At 30.4% G+C, this 18,000-nt stretch overlaps 2 protein-coding genes across 19 annotated transcripts in view; both read right to left on the reverse strand.

The window, feature by feature from the left end:
• Positions 1–5,507, reverse strand: part of TrpA1 (Transient receptor potential cation channel A1) — a 212,471-nt gene extending 206,964 nt beyond the window's left edge. For all 6 annotated transcript variants that reach the window (XM_067052051.1, XM_014431955.3, XM_067052050.1 and 3 more), the window contains exon 1: positions 5,378–5,507. The gene's annotated coding sequence lies outside the window, so the exon portion shown is untranslated. The remainder of the gene's footprint in view (positions 1–5,377) is intronic.
• Positions 1–18,000, reverse strand: part of LOC106687824 (otoferlin) — a 121,514-nt gene that overhangs the window by 5,142 nt on the left and 98,372 nt on the right. Inside the window, exons 27-33 of one of the 13 annotated variants that reach the window (XR_001344230.2) lie at positions 17,567–17,718; positions 16,144–16,274; positions 12,654–12,838; positions 11,476–11,687; positions 10,614–10,780; positions 7,657–8,038; positions 5,716–5,833 (exon numbers count right to left, since the gene is read on the reverse strand). Coding sequence is in view for 9 of the 13 variants with exons in the window: in XM_067052044.1 (XP_066908145.1) it covers positions 7,938–8,038; positions 10,614–10,780; positions 11,476–11,687; positions 12,654–12,838; positions 16,144–16,274; positions 17,567–17,718 (948 nt within the window). In the remaining 4 variants the exon portion in view is untranslated. The other 12 variants (XM_067052044.1, XR_010844705.1, XR_010844706.1 and 9 more) reach the window with 12 other exon arrangements.

The following is an 18,000-nucleotide window of genomic DNA, read 5'->3' on the forward strand; positions in this document are numbered from 1 at the left end:
TTGTAATCAAATAAATAGGCAGTTATTGATTAACATTATAAACAGTAGTAAAGCCAATATACCAATGTAATTTCATTCTACTATCTGAAAATTTGTAAACGCTCGCCAGATAAAAATCTCACTATATGAACCATGTAATTATTCTTAGGGGACATATGTCTCAGAATAAAGTTATTTTTTTCATTTCATTTCATTTACATCATAATTTTCTACGTGCATTAATTATCGTTTCTGTTGTTAATTGATTTAATCTGTTATTTGATTCAATCCGAAGTTAATTGATTATTAGCCTTTGCTTGCGTCTTTTAAAACCCTTAAATACGAATTTATGTAAAATAAAAACTCACATCTCCAATTTTCTTCATGAGAAAATCCATATATTCTTCATAGAAACTATACATTATTAAACATTTTTTAAGTGAACTCTCAAAGAACAATTAAAAATTTTCATCAAGTCCTTGTTCATCGGAAAAGATTAAAATAATGTTCAAACACTTCATAGTTTGCTCTTATGTACTGTAGTACTTCATAAAGTATTTTCATATACAAATCATATTAACACCTACATCTTAATTTTAGTTGATAATTAATTAAATCGTGAGGAAATTAGTTGAGCTAGTTAGGTCAAGTTGGCTGATTCAAGATTTACAAACTCATCAGAATAACTTTAAATGTGGTCCTTAAAGTTTTACAGAAATAGAAACTTGGTACTCAAAAGGATTGATCCTTGGCCTTAAAGTAAGAACTCGCTCATAGCTAAGGAAACATCTTTCAAGATATATCAAACAACTTTTGTTTTTTACGATGAAAAAAGCATTACTTTATTAGAATAACGTATATTATAAACTTCCTTGCTCATAAAGAAAAAATGAAGCAGAGCTCCATTACTTAGAGTTAGACTTGAAAAGTGACTTAATGGACCATCTATAAGATAGTTATAAAGCGCTTATAATGCATCCCCTCCTCTCCTTTGACCTTGAAAAAAAAAGAGGCTTCCCATTACCTCTGTTTATAATGGTCCAATTTCGATAGTTATTGTTTTTTGTTCATCATCTTTAAAAGCTCAAAACGTTCCTCTGGGCAAAGCAAAATTTTAACTGAAATTCAAAAAGAATTATATCAGATATCCCAAAAACCGCCAAAACCGCGGAGGAGGAACAAATTATAATTAGGTTATAAATAGGATATAGAATGCACTCTCGGAGAACCTTCAATGCAGTACAATAATCTATTATGTCTGGTTAAAATGCGTCGAAAAGAAAAAAAAAATGTTAATAAGTAATAATAAATAATAGTAAAAATAAATAATCATCGAGTTGCGGTTCAAATTTCTCTACGATTTATGAATTTACATGCACACATCTGAAGAAGAAAATGAGATTTAAATAAATGCGAATAGAAAATTAGTTGAAATCATACTTTTTGAATTATAATCGGTTTATTTGGATAATGAAAAAATAGATTCATGATAAAAATAAAAGTACTCCATAAATTTCATCTAAAAATGAAACATCATTGGTCATTCCACATTTACTAATAAATTCCTACTAAAATAAACCCTTTTGAGAGACCCAATCTTACTAGTGCTTCTTCTTCCAATCATGGTTAGATCGCAATATGGCTTCTCTTCACAGTCATTCAGAACTCACTCTCAAGAAACTACCCCATTAGTTTTCAAGCTTTTATTTCTAGTCGATTTAAATTATTATATCAAAGTAAATAGAAACATTTCTTTTGGAATAATGATATTATTTTTTTCGCAATCACGGGTTGAAAGCAGAGGTAGGAAACAAGTCCAACCACCTGCAGAATCAATATCAGTATTTTCATACATTTGAAAATATCTAGATCATTTACTCAATAAACAATTTCTTTAAAAACTGGAAATGATTGTTTTGTTTGTGTACACATTTGATTTCCTTAATGTCAGTTCTTTTCTTGTCCTTAATATCTTTTTGAAATTAGAAAACTGGTTTATACGAAAAACTTGGCATACATGACCTTGAAAGAAACCTAATTCTCTAATACCATATCTTGAAACAAGTCGACACTCTGGTATTTTTTCCAAATTATAGATAAACAAATTTGACCATCCTCATTGAACGCTCCTGTGAAAAATTGCCAATTGTCATTTTTGAGGGCAATGAGAAGGAGATTCCGGAAATAGATAGGCAAATTCGGAACACCAGCAGTAACTGTTAAAAATAAGCAATAAATTCAGACAACAGAGTTGAAGAACTGTCAGTGGATTCCCGCCCGCTTTCACACTTCAGCCGGCTGGTAATATAGAGCTACGGAGACAGCATACTTATGGGAAAACTTTTCGGATGAACACAAGATTTTAATTCAGTCATGTCTGTATGGTTCAGTAAATAAAAAAAAAGTAAATACTTTATGGGCCGGACCATGTGGTGGAAGTTATAAAATTTTCATGATCAGTAATTGACCCTATTATTGACAGGAACGTCTAATTTGCTCCTTCAGAAAAGTTAGTTTAATTATGATTGTAGACATGATAAATCACTTATGATAATCGGATTCCTTCTAGATCTAAGAATCTACTGTTTTTCTTTAAATGTTCCCGATTTTTAAATAGCTATGGGCTGAAAGAGACGTGTGTCCATTCAGCTTAGAGCCTAAGCGAACTATTAGAATTAGATAGTTGTAAGGTGGTGTTGGCCACACGGAGTGTCCATGGCGGTCTTGACTTATTCCCCTTCACATGGATGTTAAGGTGCTGTAATTTCGTAACTATTTCCCGGCAAGCATTTTCGACGTACTTGCGTGCTCGTATAGAATTGAATACTATAAATAGTAATATCATCCAGGAAAGCATTGATGGTTGATAATTGTTTCCCACTGTTAACACCGTGTAAATGGAAAGGACGAGAGAAAATAATGCTAACTACTTCTTGTGGTAAACCATGTATGACTCCATATCTTGCAGATTTATCTACATCAATGGTTTGGTTGTTTACAAATGACTCAATGATGCTATAGATTAGTTCTATACATTCGAATTCAGCGAGTTTATGGACATAGAATGCTGTAAGACACAGAGTAAAATCCCTTCGTGTAATATACAGAGATCATAGCAGTTGCACTGGTTTTTTTGAGGTCTCTGCTCACCTCTGTCTGCATTTCCATGAGGTGAGATTCCCTGCTAAGGTGTACTTGGAATGCGTTCTATTCATAAGGAATTATTCAATTTTCTCACAATAAATTTGTAGAGAGCTAGGGATAATATTCTAGAAGGTTTTGAAGAAGTAGCTATGATAGCTGCTTAATGGGCCAGAAGTGTTTCTCTTTATTACCTGCCTAGTTGGTTTTATAAGCGGAAACATTATTGTTTCAATTTGTCGGGAAAGTATCTCGTTTGCAAGCACCAGTTTTAAAGGTTTTTGAGATGCGTTATAGTAACCTTTTTGAGGAGTTGCTTCAGAAGGATTATTTAGACTTCTTCATTTCTGGGGGAGCGCATTTGTCATGACCTTCAGCAGATTAGAACAAACAAACATACTTGGCCATATGTGGTGTTTCAATTCCGATAGTACGGACTGTTATCACAGTTTTAATGATGATGATCAACTATAGAATGCATAGTAGGTGTAGTGGGATGGGGCTTTGATTAATAAAATTTACACTTTTTTGATAATGGTAATGCTGCATAATTATATACATATACATTTATGTATGATAATAAATAATGCAACAACTTAACCTCTCCGTAAATATCCCATTTAAAGCAGTTTTAACTTTAAAAAGTTCGGCAGTCATCTTTCATAGGGTGGACGCGTAATGGGCTGATTAACAAGTTCCTATCCTTGACGCTGGAGCCTACAACTGTTACCCATTGCACCTACATTCAGGTTGGTAGACAGTCCAAATCGTGAAAGTTGAAAAACAACAGAAAAGGAGTAATAAGAAGTGCAACTTTCCTCAAGTAAGATCTAAAAATACTGTAGACTTCTAAGCCCTACCAATGCAAAATATTTGTATAACTAATATCCAATACCGGCCAACTTGTCCAAAAGATACTAGTTTGTGGAACAATCCTCACTGAGAAGAACATTATGATGGATCTCATCAAAATCCAACATAAACATTTCAAAAACTTCCGAGAGTACCCTTAGATATAAATATCAAGAACAAAAAAACAAAAAGGTCAGATTGCAGAACATCCTCATCTAAATCACCAAAAATGTTTGGAACAAATGCCTCTTCCAAGGGAGGGGAGAGGTTAACAAATGGATCTGTAGCATTGCTGAGCAAGGCTAAATATTTGAGGTGAATATTTTCCCACAAAACAAAAGCAGTTAATGTAGCTATATCAGTCCAGTTGAGAAACAAAACAATTGGGCATCTGTAGGTTTGTCTCTCGCAAGTATATTCACTGATCATTTTGTCTAGTACTTCTACTGCTCCCTTTGTTGTTGGGAGCAGAATCTTTGTTGTGCACCAGAAGATTTTTACAGTATGCTGTCATATACCCAAGCCCTATGTAGGCATACATTTTAGTTTCATCCACAGGAAACCACTCCAGTTTTTCCCTTGTCTCTCAAGTTGAATTTTTCCATTTCTACAAGAGCCCCCTGGTAAGTATGATTCACATTTTAGGTAGGTACTTTTAGGAAATGTTTGCTCAACGTAAACAGTAACGGTGAATCTAAATAATTCCATGGAAAAAATAAAAGTGCTTACTTAAGATTAAAAAAAAAATCTGGGGTCTTATTAAAAAATTTCTGCTTTACAAAATCTTCCAATAGGATCTGCAATAATGTTTAAAAGTTTAAAATCATAAAATTTTTATAACCTGCTGGAGGGTGGCATAATCCTAATCTCCTACTAAGCTAAAGTGAAGCCAAGAAGGGGGGAGTAGGGCACACCCCCAAATCGCTAGTTTACATTGACTTCAATTGGGATTTCCCATATAATTGTATTTATTTGTCAAACCCTTCATTTAATCGCAAATGCCAACTGAATAGAAGTTGTAGTAAATGCTATTTTCAATAATTTAGTTTTCAGCTATAAAAATCTATTCAGCCATTCTCGAGAAATTAATGTTCATGTCTCTGTAAAATTAAAACTGACACATTTCAATGTGAATAGCTAGAATCCCAAAACAGATTTACTGTTACAAAAAGTAGAGAGAAATTTAATAAATTACATTTTCATAAACTTGGTAAATTTTTCAATCAATGTTTTCTCAGAACAGTTAATGAAAAATGAAATTCTTTTAAGGAAAATATAAAGTTTGAAATATAAAGGAGAAGTATTGTGATCTCGAAAAATATATTATGCATCAACAACAAAAAGTGAAAATAATTACACAATGGTTTATGACTTAAATTAATCATTTATTAGACATGTTACTTACAGATCACTGTAATCCTATGGAACTCTACAACCCCATCTTTATGGCTTCACTTGGGTGGACAGTATTCCTGCTCAATCATACTCCTTCCTCCAAGTAGTGCAGAACAAAAGGAAAGTTAGCATTGGACTCGATAAAATGGTCTCACCCACAGTTGCAGATCTCTCACACAGAGAATATTAGTGACCAAATTAAAATAACTAATATATGGTCCAGATCAAATTTATAAAATAAAAAAATAAGACAAAGTAATAAGTATTAATTATATATTTCATAACTCATGCATGCAATAATTTTTTCACAGTAAAAGTGGGAATGGAATAAAATCCAATAAGAGCAAAGAATCCTAATATAAGTGTTATGAAGCACATTATAATCTTTTTTTTGTGATACGTCCAAAGGAAGTTCTTTATTGCACGGAAGGGAACTATCCACAATGTATATTTCACAATTGGACGCCTAAAAAAAATGATAAATAAATAAAAAATACTACTAAAATAATTTTAAAAATATAAGAAACATATATTTAAATTTAAAAAAAAATTAAATGAAATTGATAATTTTGTGAAATTTAATCTTATCAGAAAATGGACTAATTCTGTTTAAATAAATTTTGAAAAGGTAATAAATAAATTAATTTAATTAAAAGGGGGAAAGTCTACAGAGTGAATTTAAATTCCATTAACTTATATATAAGGTTTTCTCCAGAATTGCTCTAGGACTTGAGTATTTATAATTCTTTGAAAGTTCTCAAGCCCTACAGCAATCCTGATGAAGATATGTAATATGATTCAAAATACCAGCAATTAACAATAAATAAGTTATAACTTATTATTGTTATAAATATTATTAGCACATCTTATAATTATATTTAATAGTTATAGTATATAAAACCAATCAGCATGGATAAGAACAGACACTAGAAAGAGATTACTGGAGTTAAATATGGGAGGAATAAAAACAGGTAATAAATAATTTTGGTGACTAACTACATAGTGTAGCTTGATATAAGTACATATTTGACTTGAGTTACTTTTTCGGTGACTGTCATTCAGTATTTGGCTTGATTTCGCCATAATAACAAACGTGAAAAATAAAAGTACATTCAGTTTTACTTATGTTGAAGCAAATTTTACTTGAGTAACGATTGTTACAAAAGTTGAAAATACAAGTACATGTGTAATTCAATGGCTGACAATATAGAAAAATTCTATTATTATATTTAATTTAATAATTATATTTATTTCAAAATTATATATACATCCAAATAAATTCACAAAATATAAAGGAAAAAAATTATTGATTTTTAAAAAAATGTATGCAGGGACTATTGAACATTAAAAGCTCTGTTAGCGAATTAAGGGAACTTAAATAAATTTTAATATTTTTTTTTCTTTCGGATGTTAACTTATAAGATATTAAGCACTAAATGAAAAATGAGAGAAAATTTCAGTTTTTTCTATAATAAAATAAACTTTCGGTCTTCAGTTTTCTACTAGAATTTGATACATAATTTTCTAAGTTATTTACTGTACTTGTACTCTGGTAAAAATTAAATCATTTTCTAATAGAAAATATCTCACCATTTTTCAATGCAACACCTTTTTTTAGGTTGCAGACAAGTCTCTGTTTACTTAAAATAAAATATAATCTCCTCTTTTATTTTTATTTTTTTATTTGTTTTATTTTATTTTTTTTTAATTATTTTTTTTTATTCATTTATTTTTTTATTTTTTTTTTATTTCTATATTTTTTATTTATTTTATTTTTTTTTACTTTTATCATGCCATAGGCGTTGATGACCAGAGGGTTTTACGCCTTTAAGCAACAATCAACAACAACAACAAAATATAAAATCGTAATTTACATTACAACTCTCTCCATAAATTAGTACACTATTTCGGCCCTGGCTCCACGACTAAGCCCTGGATTATATTTGACACCATTGGCATTCAGGTAATTACATATATTTGTTTAGGATATGTGAAAGAGTGAACCTGAACCAAGATTTATTGTAATAATTACATTATTTACCTCTGTTCACTATTGAGCCCGTCTTATATGTTCTCAGGAAGTTAAAATTTTGCACTAAAATAAAACTAGTTAATTAATTTACTCGTTTCTTGAACATTTTAATCAAGCCAAAAACTATACGATTTATGAAAACTCGGCAGCAAACAACTATTAACGTTTCTAATTCAATTAGGCCAATTTTCTAAAAAGCCGCTTTAAGAAATTTAAAATATGACAGGCTATTTAATAAGAAAAATTCATATATATACTTTTTATTCGAGGAATTTGTCGATGTTGGCATTATCAGCTTCACCCCTTCCACAACAACGTCTGATCAAAATATTCTTTTGAATGCCACGATCATAAAATATTAACAAATATCGACCTATAAATATTGTAACATATTCAATTACACATTACTCTGTATATTTTATCAAAAGCATTGTGAATCATGCTATTTAGTTATGCTGAAACATTGAATTAAGTTGAGAGCTCCATCATGAAAAATATTTTAATCTATCATGACAACTAAAAATAATAATTCACTCACACTGGTTCAGGTAATTTATTGGGCTCACTTCTTCCGAAACCAGCAGGATTTCTTTCAGCATCTTCAGCAGATAATAAATATAATTCTAAATCGACCATCCCCTGAAAAAATCTAACTTAATAGAATAAAAGTAGTGGAAAAAAAAAATTGATTTCATCAGCGAACAACTGTTGAACTTTTTAAGCACTGGAAGAAAAGAGAGATTTTAATAAGTATAGTGAAGAAGCATGGTGGATATTAGGAAGGAGAAAGGATAGTTTAAGGAACATTTGAATGTTTTGGTTGTATGATAAAGAAAATAAAGGTTCAAAAGCAGATATCTTGTTTGCCATGAATGGACTGATGTCTTTAATTGAGACTGAGTTGAAAAAGATTCTGAATATAGAAAGGGTAGTGAGAGCAATTTGTTAGTAAAGTGTAAGACCTAAGGAAACGTCTACTGATGGTGAAAAAGAGCCAGTTATAACTGGATATAAAATTGGGACCACATACGGAAGAAAAACCTTACAATAGAATTCTTGACTCACTTTATTCTATCATCAGTTACCACAAGTATAATTTATACTACACAGCTACAGTCAAAGCAGGGAAAATAAGGAAGGATACAAGAAACTTAAGTTAGGACAGTGGAAGAAAACGGAGAGAATGAACAAATAACTTAGGGGTACTTAATGACAAAATGTAACACATATGGTACAACGATCCATCACTGAATCAGGGTCTTTGCCATTCTACTGTATCCTATGCAGTAGCCAACCAATCAGCTTTATTTAGTAAGTCACCATCTGAGGTAACACTATTGAGCCATCTGAAGTTGGGTCTTCCTAATCTTCTAGTTCAGTGAAGTACCTCCTGAACTAATTTACCCAGGATTTTTCTGCCATCCAATCTTATGACATTGCTCTGCCCATCTAAGCCTTCCAATCTTCTCAAAGATATAATATCTGTGTCCTTAAAGAGCTCATAAATTTAAAAAAATTTTCTTATTCTTTGATTGGGCCGTTCCTCAGAGTATTTTTCCCTCAAAAATTACTAGTCCATTTGCACCTACCTTTATCAATGCCAAAGCTTTGGATCCATGATGAGGACTGAGCTTATTAGCGTTTTTTAGAATCTCACTTTAGTATGCCTGGTAATGTACTTACTTTTGAAACATATGATCATTCCAAATTAATGTATGTTTGCTAGAGCTAATCTGCAACCAACAACATCCTGCAAAGTAACATTTAGAGAGTTTACTTTCGAGACCAAATAGTGTCACACTCTTCCAAACTTGTATGCACCAATTTCAATATAATCTTCCTGTATCCCATTTTCTTCTATTCTAATATATTTAGTTTTATATTTATTTATTTTGTTTGTACCTATTTGCTGCTCCATAGTTCTGTTAAATATTGTGCCAGTGGTCTAGATCTCTGTTTCCTGAATAGCGCTCTCCTCAGTGAGGTTAAACAACAGGCAGGCCAAAAAACAAGGATATGCAATGCCCATCAGGAAATTTAGGCAATAAAGGATTCCCACGAGAGGTATTGATGGCAATTAGGAATTTTAAACTTTTTAAAAGAGAAACCGAAATTCATGGGGTGATTATTCAGGAAAGGTAGCATTGAATCAGGCGGAAATAGAACCTGCAATAATGGCCTGGCTTTTCATAGAAAAAGTATTGGGCTCCTCACATTTACAAAATATCAACAGTTTAAGCTAATTCCAAGATTGAATTACAGCAAACATTTTTTTAATATCTAGATCAAGTGAGACATTATTATGAATTTTCACAAAATTCAGCTCATTCAGATTACCATGGAGAAAGAATCTGTTTTAACCACAATTCATATAGTCCAAAATGCTCTATAAATTATTGCGGCTTATCATTTTTGATAAAGAAACTATTGATCTCACATCTTATTAAAGAAACTCAATGTAGCACTATTATACATCAGCAAGACTTTTTCCTAACTAGATTTTCTTCACAGCTTGCATTAAAGGAAAAAATAAATTACCCGTTATCTCGTTTGGACTGAGAATTAATTCCTTTCCATTGTTTTGAAAGATGTAATTTTTCAAAACAATTCTATGAATGACACAAAGAAGATACCACCACCCAAAATCTTAATTCAGTTAACCACTTGTCCTACATACAGGGAATATAACTGTTACATATTTACACTAATACAGCATAATTCAATACCCTAACATAAAATACAAAGGTAACTCAACGGTATTGATCCTAGGTTTACTTCCCTTGGGTAACCATCCTGGAGGGGAAAGTAGGACTGCATTCTGTGAAGAGGCAGTTTTACCAGACAAGAGAACTATAGTTTAACATTACACATGCATACTAATTATAGATTTAATCTTTATTATTCCAAACAATGGATGTTCGGATGAAGTAACAAATATACAAAATACAATACTAGCACAAGTTATTCAAAGTTAATTTCAAGCAAACTAAATTATTTACATTTTACTGCCAAAAAAATTCTATAATACAGTTCTTTGCGTGAAAGTAATATTTTAGTTCCATCTTTTTTTTTTCTATTTTCTATTTCTTCTTTTGAAGGATGAATAATTTTTATTTACCATGTTATTCATTACAAATGCAGGGGCTTGATTTTTTTTTTTTATGAAGTGCATATCAGCACTATAAATATCAATCTAAAAATTACGATTTCTTACCACAGTTTCCATTTTTGTTCTGGAGGGGCCAAGGAATGGCCACCAACCCCTAACATTGTTAATTTTAAATAGATTGACTTGCCATCTAGGTAAATGCATGAATCTCGATGTGTAAGGGAGTTTTCTTGAAGGTGACTGCACATTACGAAGATCAATAGATAAAGCACCTACAATCATGCCTTTTATTTAGAACATAAAAAGCAAACATATTTTTCTTTTAATTTTCCACTTATTAGGAAAATTAACAATATAACTTAAAAAAAATTAAAGTCAACCAAAACATCAACTAATTAGAGTAGAAAGCGTTTCAGTTATATTGGAAGTATTGCTGTGAGTCCACCATGGCAGCTCAGCTTTTAATAAGGCTGAATACAAATTTAAATTTGCATTCATTTTATATATTATCTATAAATAACTTTTAACATGTCCATTTAATCAAAACTCAAAATAACCCAAACAAATACTACTGAACCAAAAAAATAAACATTCCTTTTTATTCATAATGGTTCAGGGAAATAATTAACAAACGTTAAAGGAAAAGGAAACAAATTGACAAAAACTAAAGATAAAAAGAAAACAATTAACGGTTTTGTTTAATATTTCTTATTAAACAAAAGTTGTTTTTTTTTTTACTTTAGTTTAAGCTCTAATCTATCTAATATTATTACACACCTATTTCATATCTAGCAAAGTAAAAGTAAAAAGAGTAGAATTATTAATTGAAGAAAGTGATATTAGTTTATGTTATATTATATGCGGTGTGAGATAGCAACCTAATGTATTTAGGCAGCATAAATGAATAAAGTATTTCTCTCTCTCTTTATGTTTTCTTTATATATAATAGAATAATAATAAATCTTACCAATATAGTCATTTGAGACAAACCGATCACGATCCCATACTTGCAGATAAAGAACTGGGGGAATTTTTTTAGATTTGTCATCAAGTACAATCATTTCTTCCTCTTGATCATAGGAAAAATTGAAAATAAACCTCCAGTTGAAAAAACCCTCACCTGTCAGAGAAGCATAGTGAGTATCAGTTTTTTGCATGTCTATTCTTCCTTTAATCCACCTACAAAGGACAGAAGTAATCTAATAATTACAAATATAATAATTAAACATCCCTAAATATCTAATTTCAAAAACTAAACCAATAAGGCTGAATTCAAAAATAAAAGGCTGAAGAAGGAGTTAATAGTTATTCATTAGGAAAATATGGAAATCACGCACAAATAGAAAATTGTGAGTACTAATTATTAGCAAAATTAGATTTCAACTGTGGGTATTTTCAGGAGAAAGATCTCAACTTTATTTAATTAATTTTTAAGGCAACAGGTGAGTTCCTTAATCTAAATTACCAACCATGGCATAATAAAGGGAAACTCCTCCTTATATAACATGAATGCTCCCAATGATATGTTACATTTTGTAATAATTTTCCCAATATTGAAGGAATTCAGAGTTTCATTTTCAGGAAAACTACAAATAAATTTCTTGAAAACAGTAACAATTTTGAACAGGTCAAAATATAAAATGTATATCTTTACTTAAAAGCAAGTGTTAATTGTAGAAGTGAGTAAGTAAAAGATTTTAATTTAGAATAAACTGTTACAAAGAAAAGAAATTTACATAAAACTTTTTTAAATTTTGAAATTGTAATTCAAAAAGCTTGAAGGTACGGGTTTATTTTATATATTTAAATGAAAACCTCGACATAGAAAAAAAAGTTCATTGTCGAAAATTCTTTTTTCAAAAAGTAATATTAGGTATATAATAATAATAATAATTAACGCTTCTATCTATCTACCAAGAGATACAAGATATGAAGAGAAAGAAATGACTTATTAATTATTTATAATTTACTTTTTCATCGAGTTAAAAGTATATAAGAGCCATTACTAAAATTTTTATAGCTATACTAAGTATATTTACTTGTATTTACATATTGTTTTAAAAAATGTTTTCACCCTTATGTTACCGATGATACATTACTCACAGTATATGACACCTATTAGGTATTAGAAAAATAGGGGCTAACCCTTTCACGAATATATCTGTGTGTCTCTTCCCTACCATCAAACCTTCATCCACAAGTTTTACTTTCTTAGTGCCCCATATGATCGCTCTTAGTTCATATTGGTCAGGTACTCTTGGAGTAATATCAACCTGTGGCGGTAAATTGATACGGGAGGGTAGAATATCTACCCACATTTCAAGTTTGCCCTGTGTGATTTGATAAAATAGTATCATTATATGCAATAATAAACACAAGTGAACTTTTCATAAATAATTAATCATATTTTAAAAATATATTATTTTTTAGGTTTTTTTATTATTATTTTTTTAAGATACGCACAATTATGAACAGAGAACCTGAGTGCGCAAGACTTCCTAATTTTCCAACTTACCGAAGGCCTAGGAAGTAATCCTTGACATTTATTCATTTTATAAGCACTTAAATAACTGACCTCTCTAGCTTTTATAAGCAATTTTGAGTATAATAATCTCTTTGAATAGTGTTCACAAGAAAATTATTTAATAGTAATAAAAACAATATAAATAGCGTAATAAACACTTCTTTTTGTTTTGTTTTTTCCTTCTAATACCATTAATCCCTTAATTACTTAACAAAATTTAAAGTTTGTATACAAGAGGTATAAACTTTCAATTATACCCCACACTTAAAATTAAAAACTACTAGGGCAAACATTTAGAAAACAAAAATAAGTCAAAGAAAATGACCATGAATGAAATTGAAAAGTACTGTAACCAGTCTCAGATTTATAGGGTGTTTCCTATTCCACTTATGGTAAGTTCCATAGGATTAGCCCTAATACTCTAACCTGGAGTGCATAGTTATTGAGTTTCAAGGCCTTGGGCCATTTCGACCCTAGGAGTACATGCTTCTCACATAGACATTTTTGTACTAGATTTTGGGGTCTCTTTGAAATGGTGAAAACCAATACCCTGCCACCTGCCATTATCCCATTCTACAAAACTTCCAGATAAACTTTCTCCCACCGACAAGACCTTATCAACAATCAATCTTTTAGCACATTTCGCGAGTTCCGCTTCATAATCATAAGACTGAAACAGGGCACATTAGACAGTCGCTGGGTTATCAATCAATGCCATAAAAGGAACTTCTCATTGACAGTGAGCCAGTCCTAACCCTCGACGCATATAACATCACCACAGAAATGATTACACAAAGCTTCACGATATCTTTGGTACTGGAGTAGATATAAGTAACAATGTTTTTTAAAATCGTATAACCTATCTTTGTAAGGGGTGTACTCTGGAAAGGATAAGTAAGGCCCAATAACAAATACTGACTGATAACGTTGGCCTGCTCTGGCTCAATCAACCATGAGATCACTACTTGGTCAAGGTTGTTGTTTAATTATATCACTAACTTTTCATTAAATAATTGGTCTCCCAAAAATGTATGTCATAAATATTTGATGGTATCATATACTTGTAATGTTAATCTAAATTGTTAATTAAGGGATTTTCTATTCTAATATTTGAGTATACTTTTTTTGCCAGATAGGCCTGGTTGGTCTTTTATGATTATTGCAAATTTATTTTTTGTTTAATAGTCTATAATGGGGGGAGGGAGAATATAGTCTCATAGGATTCAAATCTAAATTATTAATCATATAATGGTTTACATCTAATCACAATTGAAATTGTTTTAAAGTAATAGACTTATTACTTTAATTTTTAAACATAAATTTAAATTTAATTTAAAAAATAGAACACAAATTATGTACAAAAAAAGAAGATGTATCAAAAATTTTAATTTATCTCAAGTATTTTCTTTTAGCTTGTGAAATTATTAAAATATTTCTTTGGTTCTTAGAATCTTGAAATAAAGCATTAAACATCAGATTTTGAAGGTGCTTCCGGCAAAATCCTGTTCAAATTTCTTTACTTATCATTATTATTAGCAAAGTAAAAAAAAAAAAAAAAAAAACCTTTATTGCTGAACAAATTGACAATAATTATGATACTGACATCATCTATGAACTGTGAGACCTGTCTTGGAAGAGGTAAGGGCCAAGATTGACCATTATCATTCTTCTAATTTGATTAGTGCTAGGGTTTCTTTACTTATTTGTTTTAGTGAATTATTATATCATTATAATCTGAAGAGTTTTTTCTAATTTTGAAAATGATTTGAATTTACCTCTTTGTGGATTTTCCATTTAATTGGGATGATATTGAAACTGAAAGGATGTAGTTTTAGAACAATTTGGTTATGGTTTTTAAAATTGTATGTTTATATTTTATTTTATTAATCTGTAAACTTTACTGTTTGCTAAAGACTACAATTAATTTATTTTTATTTTAGTGGTTTAATGATTTGTTCTAATTTTTTTGAGGATTCTCACATTCTTTTTTCTTAAAGTTTTTTAATTTTTTTGTCTATTATTAGAGGTTGTTTTTTAATATGATTAATTTGTCCTCATCCTTATCTGGAATGTTTTCTTTTATTTTAAAGGCTATTTCTTTATTATTTGACTATTTTGGATCTTGATTTGGTTATAGCATATCTTTAATGAATACTTTTTAATATTTTTATAATTATATTGAATTTATTGGTGATATATGATTTATACCTTACTTTAGAACTATTATAATTTGTGATGGGGCATTTTTTTTATTCTAAAACAAAAATTTCATACATGGATTCTAGTGAAAGTAAATTTTTAATAAAATAAAAAGGTGATTATTTTAGTTTCAGCCCAAATGTTTTTTTGGTATTACATTTTATTATGTTACTAGATACTGATTCCATACAGACCTCACTATGGTGACAATCATTACCGGATCCAGTAATTTTCTGAGAAAGAGAGAGCACCTGAGTACCCTCTGAGTTCCACGGAACTAGTCGAAAATTACAATCTAAATAAATATAGTTTAAAGAACTTCAAGTCAGTTGTATTTATATGTAATAGACACAAGTTTTCAGGAGAAAAACATTTTAGTTCACCTTCCAGGCTAGAGTGTGAGCCCCCGAGGGTGTGACCCTACTGTAACCATTCGCTACTTTATGTAATTTTTCTAGTCACAATAGTTCATACTTTTAGTTAATAGTTATTCTCTAGTTAATCTATACTAATATATCTCAAAGTAAAGTTCTGTTACAAAGTTTTCACACTGTTCTTTTATAAAAAATTATTATATTAAACTGTAGTAACAACTAATATTACTACCTTAAAACATCCAAAAAAATTATTTTTGTCTCAAGGCAAAAGGGGATAAAGATAAATCACCAACCAGACTGATAGTAACTCTTCTAGTCCATATTTATTTCTTATTAAAGATCTAAATTTATAAGTAATAGATAGTTTCTTTATTAATACAGAGGATTAGGAACAGATAAAATTCATTCAAAATAAAAATTATAACTCTATAAAGTAATTAATTTTCTTGGTCAATGAGGAATTAATGAAAGTCAATATTTAAAATATTGGTATATATTAAAAGTTTTAAAAAAATAATAAAATAATTCAGTTTACCTGCTCAACATTTTGTGAAGAAGGGTTATAAAGAGACCTAGTTTCAACATGTTCCTCCAAAAGCTTGTGACCAATAAAAGGTATTTTGTGCCAGTTCTGCAAAACTGTTAGAGCAAGTTCTTCTTTCAGATCTAAGAAAATAATTCATGATTTCGCTTTATACAAATATTTGATGAAACTTTAATTTGTAGCATTTCATAAAATTTTAAATGGGAATAATGCAATACCATTTCAGATGAAGGAATTTTAATTGACTAACACCACTGTCCACCACACCACCACAAGTCATAAAATAAAAGACTTAATTCAAATCCATTAAATGTTATTTTTCAGGCAATACACTAGCCATAATTGACCTAACCAATTAAATTTAATGAATTTTGTATTAGGATGTATTATCATGTATCAGAGTGTTCTCAAAGTGTGGTATGTGTATCTTGAGGTGTATGGGAAGAGTTTGATATGGGTATACACTCCAAAGGTGTTTGACTGTAAGCTTCTGTATTATCATGTATCAGAGTGTTCTCAAAGTGTGGTATGTGTACCTTGAGGTGTATAGGAAGAGTTTGATATGGGTATACACTCCAAAGGGATTTGACTGTTAGCTTCTGTATTATCATGTATCAGAGTGTTCTCAAAGTGTGGTATGTGTATCCTGAGGTGTATGAGAAGAGTTTGATGTGGGTATACACTCCAAAGGGGTTTGACTGTAAGCTTCTGTATTATCATGTATCAGAGTGTTCTCAAAGTGTGGTATGTGTATCCTGAGGTGTATGGGAAGAGTTTGATCTGGGTATACACTCCAAAGGGGTTTGACTGTAAGCTTCTGTATTATCAATATAAAGTTTTTAGTAAGGATTCATTCAGAAGGTTTAATTTATCTTTCAGTTATGAAAATTCAACTGTCTAAGTCAGTTACTGGGATGTCCGTTGCCAAAGAGTCTAAAGTCTTATATCTGATGATTAAACAATTGTTTGAAGGGAGGGTTGTCCATAGGGAAAGGTTTCACTGGGTGATGGAATGAGTACATTGCCCCAGTCTGTGCTCAATTCAATGCGGTGTGGAGGTAGGAGAGCAATGGTATGAGCTGGCATCTACTCAAGAGGGTGGTCTCTACTCCACATTGGGAAGGGTGATCTCACTGCAATTCGTTATGTTCAAGAAATTATACAGGAATACATCCCTCAAGATATGGCCATAATTGACACAAATTTCCATTTTCCTGATGACTTTTATAAAATTTTCTGAAGTCAAATACAATCTTATTTGTATTAATTTTTAATGCATTTTACAATAAAAAATCTAGAGAAAATTAATGATACATAACTAACAATATTCCTATTCATTTTTAAGCAGTTTATATTTAACTTTAACCAACCCATTTTGATGATAATATGTTATTTATCTAATATCATCTATTACCTTCAATTTTGCTTGCATTGGTTCCAAATTTTTTATTCCCCACCAAAACTTCCCCGCCTATGTATCGTGGTATTGGTACATTATTAGACATGCATAGCCAATAAAGAGTCTCCGAAGGCTTATAAGCATCCCTCCAAGCATCATAACCTTTTCTGAAAATCATTTAACCAAACTCTATACTATCAGGGATTTATAACACAAATAAAAAATAATAATGACTGATTAAATATTAACTTCATAAGTGATGTCAACAAATCCTTCAATTTATAATTATAAAATGAGACCATTGTTACGAAACTTGTCAGAGAAATATTCTGGGACACTTGGACCTCACCAGATGTTGATACAATTATGTTTTATAAAAATATATGTTATCTTCTCCAGAAGTAAGATATAAATAAAAAAATATTGGTATATCTATTATGTAATAACAT

The sequence above is a fragment of the Halyomorpha halys genome, unplaced genomic scaffold (assembly GCF_000696795.3).
Source record: "Halyomorpha halys isolate HHAL.00 unplaced genomic scaffold, Hhal_1.1 Scaffold1015.1, whole genome shotgun sequence".
NCBI classification, from domain to species: Eukaryota; Metazoa; Arthropoda; class Insecta; order Hemiptera; family Pentatomidae; genus Halyomorpha; species Halyomorpha halys.